This window comes from Podarcis erhardii (assembly GCF_964252035.2).
Source record: "Podarcis erhardii genome assembly, chromosome: 5".
Classification (NCBI taxonomy): domain Eukaryota; kingdom Metazoa; phylum Chordata; class Lepidosauria; order Squamata; family Lacertidae; genus Podarcis; species Podarcis erhardii.
The window spans coordinates 1,706,535-1,712,942 of NC_138509.1; the positions used below are offsets into that span (position 1 = coordinate 1,706,535).

Here is a 6,408-nt window from a genome sequence, read left to right on the forward strand (position 1 = left end):
TAACCCAGAAATAGTACCTCGGGTTAAGAACTTTGCTTCAGGATGAGAACAGAAATTGCATCTGGTAGCAGGAGGCCCCATTAGCTAAAGTGGTGATTCAGGTTAAGTACAGTTTCAGGTTAAGAAGAGACCTCCAGACCGAACTAAGTTCTTAACCCGAGGTACCACTGTGATGGTCATAGTATTGTCTACTTGCTATCTTTTAAACCTTGCAGAAGTTTGTGTATTTATTGGACTTGGCTTGCAGGGCTTAAGGAGGGGTTAACTCTTCCCTCCACTAACTGTTTCCCCAGTGTAAATCCCCCTTAGCTGCTCTTTGCCTTGTTAGAGAGAGGGACTCTGGCTGGATACACCTTTACACATTGAAGAAGAGGAAAAATAGACCCAATGTATATATTTGGGAAGTGGCAGAAATCCCTTATTTTTTCAGGATTTATAAAACACACAACAAAAGTTAGTTAACATATATATATATATATTTATATATGGCAGTTTTCTTTATTGATTGCTTGATGTAAAACAATATCAATTGGCAACTGTTTTCACACATTACAAAAAAATATTAAACTTGGCTCAGTCTGCAATCATTTAAGCACAGCCATATTAATTAACAAAACAACCCCCCCCCAATAAAAACTAAAAAAACACACCCTATCAAATAGAGCATTTACAAATGCACAAGACACAGGCCACTTTGGCTTTATGGGAAAATATCTTCTAGATTAAAAAAAAAAATCTTTTAACATAAATAAGTTAGTATAATTTCTCAGTGTCTTTACAAAGTTATGTACACAGGTACAATTCAAAACTTTATTTTTTAAACATACAGGCAATGTAAAAAATACTGTTTAAAGATGTAGTTTTCCTTTCATTTACCCAGCCATGAACATCAGGGACGTGAGTGAGATGAAGAAAGGTTGAAGTTCAGGATTTTACTAATTTTCCTTCCATTCTATTCAGCTGATTTATTTATAAATTACTTTTGAAATCATTTATAGTAATATATTATAGGTGGCAAAAATAAAAAGAAATGGAATTGAACACTTAAAGGGTCCTGGAGCAGGAGCCTTTATGCTGCTACATAATGGAAACACAGTTCCCCCATAAAGTCTAGGGCACAATTCCATGGAACATTCTTCTGCACTTGCTGTGAGCTTGATGTCTTCTACAACTGCCATTCATTTTAGTGGGATTTAGCACAGGCAAACCTCCCACTGAAACATGCTCTGAATAAGTAGAAATTTCACCAGCAAATTCTATCAATCTGCTGTAGCCAGTGTTAACATTGATTTTTAGATTCCATTAATAGGGACAGTACATCTTTAAGAAATAAACACATATGCTGCTTCTCTTCATACAAATCTCTGCTTTCTGGATCTTGGAAGCAGATTTTTGAACCCATCACCTTTTACCACCCCACCCTTTCCCAGAACAAACTAACCCCAAAGGGGGGGGGTGCAAGGAGAGGTTTATGGGCTACATAATGTAGGAACTATATACACAGGTAGTACAGTGAAGCAAATGAGGAAAAACTTAATTGCAGAATGCTACATCCGATGCTTTAAGAGGCAGCTCTTTTAAGAGTGCCCGACTTTAGTGTTATTAAATTATGGGTTTGTTTTGTTTCAGTGCGTGTACAAGTTCTCCACTGAGGAGAATCAGTGATATGTTTTTTTTTTCATATATAAACTCTTCATCTTCCTTGCTTCATGAACTTGATGCCTTCAAAGAACAAGGAAATGAATGTTCTTAATTCTGAAATTAAAGAAGAGAGCGGGCATTAAGTCGGTGAAGACTACAATAGCTCATTTCATTATTAAGGGTACAAAAAGTCACAAATGGCTATCAAAAACACACAGTTGGTCAACATTGTTGCTAGAGGTGGATCAAGGTTCTACTTTGCATGTGGGGCAGAAATCTGTGTACAACTAATCACTACTTGTTAAGTATAACTTGCCTCACCCAACCAACCAATTCTGTATGTGTTTTTTAATAGCCTATCCAATAGAACCATATTTGTTTGCCAGGTTAAACTCTGTTCTGTCAGATTCTGATAGAAGCCTCCAGATTCTTTTAAGCAACACCCATCACATGCCTGATTTCATCCTAGCTCAGACCACAGCTAGTCACAGCTAGACACACAAACACACACACACACACACACACACACACACACACACACACACCAGTGATGTCCATCAAGATAGGTCCCTACCTTCAAGAAACCTGCATTTATTTTGACAGAGGTGATGACAGCAGACAAGAAATAAGGGAGCGGCGACATGCACTGGCTCTGTCTGCCCCAACCCTACTACCAACTCCACTCAAGGGAACAGTATTTTTCAAATCAAAAGTTGGCACGGCTACCTGTAGGTACATCTAAATTGTTGTGAGGCACTGCTAATTTTGGCTGTTTTCTGGGGATGGGGAAGCACTGAAAACAAAATAATTGCAAACTCCCAATTTCTTTAATGCAATTTTTCTTTCAAATAACCAAATCAACAGAAACAATTGAATTTACACACTTGCCCCTGCTCACCCAAACAGAATGGATTTCTTTAAAAGTATCTGGTTCCAAAGCTTAACCTTTCTACTCATTTGTAGGTCATGTTTGTCAACTTTCTTTACAATACTACTGCTCTAAAAACTCTACTCAGAGTTTCCTATAACTCTTGTCTCTTTAATTTCCTATACTCTTGTCTCTTTAATTAAGAATTTTTATTCCCCAGGTAGCTTTGTGTCACTACTATTAAGACAAAGTTCTAAACTCATTTCACTATCAAGTTCTATTGAACTCAGTAAGGCTTACTTCTGAGTAAAGAGTGTTGGGCTGCAAGCTTTTTAAGGATGGTAGACAAAAGTTCACCACATCCAAAAGCCAAATTAGACTACATATTTGAGCTGAAGAAATACTTTATTTTAAAAGAAGGCAAAACCAGTATTTGCAGAGAATGGCCTTGCTTGAACATGTCCATTAATATTAAACCAGAACAACATTGTTCATTACAGTTAAGTGTAGAATAAGAATCAGTGGGGGGAAATTGAAATCTCTTTAGTACACTCATTAATTAATGTGGCTATCAGCTCAACAGTAAATACAAATGAAGCATGTGCAAATTTACTCAGAAGTAAGTCCTACAGAGTTTAATGAAGCTCTGCTTCCCAGTAAGCACGGATAGGATTACAAACCCTAATTGGAAATATGTTCTCCAGGTTTTGGTTACTTTCTAATTAAACTGTAACTCCCACTGAAATCAATGAGTAAAAGTGGTATGGATCAGGCTGCAGGTGTGTTTTTAAGATTACAAAAAAAGACACACTAGAGTCCTGTTCTGATATTATCCCCTCAGCTTGACAAAATTGCACTGACTAATTTGCAAAGGTTTACCAATAAGCTCAATCCACGGTACTGAGGTGCTTTCATAATGCATCCTTCATTTTCTGCCATCTGTAGAGATTTCACTAAATGCTATCAGGAAAGGAAACCCACCTAATAAACAATTTACGTTTGATGCCGTCTTGGGCTGGATTTCTTGGGTGTTTGTTCCACTGAGCAGGCACTGGAAGAGTCTTCTGGAATAGCCTCTTCTGTCATGTTGGCTCTTTTGTTTCGAGGAGAGGAATCTAGGAGGGGTGGAGGGGGGAAGAAGCTTAATGTTAAAAATATTTTTGCTGCCGGATCTTGTACTAAATATGAAGGAGGCAGTCGAATGAAGGGGGTGGGAGAAAACACATCCCATAGGCCACTCCTTGAGTCATCTGCCATTTGCAGGAAAGATGGGGCAACAAAGTTGCATGCCTTGATTATATGGTCTCTTTCACTATCTGCTGCATCAGAAAGAATACCAAGTTTTGTAGAGTTGGGTTGGTGGCAAGGGGAGCCCAGGCCATTTGATTAGGGAATCTGATGCCCAGCGAACCTTTCAGCTCCCTATGAGGGTAGACAACCATTTTCAAGTCACTTATTTTAGAGTAGTCCCACTGGCTTCAGTTGAATTGCTCCAGAAAAAAATAGGTGTGGCATTTGAAGCTCACTAGTAGCCTTAATATCCCCAAGATTAAAACACCCCAGCCCCAAATATGTGGAAGTCACTATCATCGATTTCAGTGGAACCAGCTAGCCTGCCTGACAGCTTGGGTTGTGGTTTTTAGGTCAACTTATGCTTTGGAGTTGCCCTGCTGCTTTATGGGAGACACAACTATCCTGAGGACTGCAACCTTTAGAAAGAACAGCTAACACAAGTGCCTCAAATAACTGGTAATGCAAAGTGCATTGCCCTAAGCTCCTTGGAGGAAGGGCAGGATACAACCGATCAAGAACAAGTAAGTAGGGTGCACTTCCTAATAAAGTCCATTTGGAAGCAAAGAGATGTCCTTTCCCTCAGCTAACTGCTTGGCTTGGCTTTAAAAAGAAGAAAACAAATCAACGGAGTCCCAGGAGTTAGCTTAATGAAGCCTCCATACTTCGAAGTACCGGTATACTTCGAACTGCCAGGCGCTGGGAGCAAACAGAAGGATTTCCCCGCGGCACCTGGCGGGCTGCTGCTGCTGCTGCTGCTGCTGCTAGAATGCTAGACTAGGTGGACCTTTGGTCGGATCCTGCAACGCAGGTCACGGGCAGCTCTCTCCTCCTCAATGCACCCCCGAGCTGGCCTGTTTGCGTGAAGAGAGAGGAGCAAGTGGGTACTTTACCGTCCGCAGCAGGTCGCTTCCTTGGCCCGGGGCTCTGGCGCCCTCGATCCGCGGCAGCGCCCGCCGCTCCCGTCTCTTGCTCCGGCGTCCGCCGCGCGGCGTCCTCCTCCTCCTCCTCGGCGGAGATTCCCGGAGCGCGCCGGAGCGCCGGAGCGGGGCCGCGGCCGCCCGAGCCCCCCCGGCGCGGCTGGCTGCCGGCCTTGGCGCGGCCTCGGCTCAGCCGGGGGGGTCTGCTGTAGAAGTCGGGCAGGGCGCCCTGGGCCACGGCTTGCCACTCGTACCTGCCTTGCAGGGGCTGGCAGCGCTGGAAGTCGAAGTTCCACTTGCTCCGGCCGGCCTCCTCCAGCGCGCGGCGGCGCTTCTCCAGCTCGCGGGCCAGCTGCTCGTGGTCCACCGGGCCGAAGAGGCTCCGGCAAGCCGACGGCTTCGGGTGGTCCGCCTGCCGGGCTTCCATCCTCTCCAGCGTCGGGCTCCCATTCGAGAGGCGGACGTTGGACATCGCCCGGAGCTGTCCCCGCCGCCGCCCGCCCGCCCGCCCGCCCGCGAGCGAGATCCGGCGGCCGATCGGCCGATCCCGAGGAGCCCCGCGCCCTGGCTCTGGCGCGAAGGGGAGAGCGAAGCCGGCGGGTTTAAGACCGGAGCCCGACCGAGATGAAGACTTCAAAACAAAAACACATCGAGGAGCCCCCCCGCCCCCCCGCCCGCCCGCCCCCAGCCGAGCAGCAGCAGCAGCAGCCGAGCAGCCCTTGCATAAGCCAGAGGCGGGGAAAGGCGGAGAGGAGGGGCGCGCGCGGGGGGGGGGGCAAGCGGAATGTCTTATTGCGGACCAAGTGCACCAGCGGGGGGGGGGAGGAAGCAGATCGCGGCGGCGGCGGCGGCGGGGGGGGGGGGAGCGGAGCAGCAGCAGCAGCAGCAGCAGCGCCCGGAGAAATAGCTGGGCGACGGGAGGCGAGGGCTGCCCGGGGATCCTGCGCTTTGGCCCAAAGCCTCGTCCCGATGTCAACGCTTCGCTCTGTGCGGGTGTTTTGTTTGGGGGGGGGAGAGGAGCCTTTTTTTCAGCCAGTGGCCCAATATGGCGATTGAAGGGAGGCGGGCGGAGGAGGAGAAGCTGATTGACACGGCCCGTCTATTTAAACGGAGGTGCGGCGCCATTGGCTCGGGCCGCGGGGGGGCGGCCGGGCGGGCGCCGCCCCGTCCCCGCGCTGGGGCTCCGGCGGAGCGAGCGCCGCTCCGTGAAGGGGGCCGGGGCGCCTGGGTCGCGCCGGGCCCCTCGGGGACTCCCAGCCGGGAGGGGCCTCTCGTCCTTCCCGCCCCCGAGCGGATCCTTCGGGGGCAGGTTTTCTTCCATTCGGTTGCTTCATGAAATTTATACACCGCTGGATTGTAAAAGCACACGCAAGCAAACAAATCCCTCAAAGCGAGAAAACAATAAAGTCGAGAGAAATTCACAGCTATACTTGAAAACATACAAACGCCAGAATGCTGGGACAGACTGAGATTTGGAAACAACAAATTAAAATACGTCTGTTGCAGCTCTTCGCCCTCCCTGTCTTGTGGGGAGCTGCTGCTTGGCGGTTTTCCGACTGCAATTTTTCCTCCCCCCTAACAACATAGAGCTGAATGGAATGGAAGGAACTTTAAAATGGGGGGAAGGTGGAGACCTCCCCCTCCCCTCCCCTCCCCTCCCTCTTTTTATCATTGAGTCCATACAGCTGC

At 47.3% G+C, this 6,408-nt stretch overlaps 1 protein-coding gene across 1 annotated transcript; it reads right to left on the reverse strand.

Annotated features, from left to right (window-relative positions):
* Positions 1-458: 458 nt before the first annotated feature.
* CDKN1B (cyclin dependent kinase inhibitor 1B) lies at positions 459-5,489 on the reverse strand. Its single transcript, XM_081864675.1, has 3 exons — positions 4,693-5,489; positions 3,491-3,624; positions 459-1,755 (listed from the first exon to the last, which is right to left on the reverse strand). The coding sequence occupies exons 1-2, from the start codon at positions 5,189-5,191 to the stop codon at positions 3,503-3,505; spliced, it is 621 nt and encodes a 206-aa protein (XP_081720801.1). The 5' UTR covers positions 5,192-5,489; the 3' UTR covers positions 459-1,755; positions 3,491-3,502.
* Between the last annotated feature and the right edge of the window lie 919 nt (positions 5,490-6,408).

Coding starts and splice junctions, on each gene's coding strand:
- CDKN1B (XM_081864675.1), bottom strand. CDS start 5,191: ATGTCCAACGTCCGCCTCTCGAATGGGAGCCCGACGCTGGAGAGGATG. Junction 3,625..4,692: donor GAAGCGACCTGCTGCGGACG/GTAAAGTACCCA, acceptor CACCCCTCCTAG/ATTCCTCTCCTCGAAACAAA.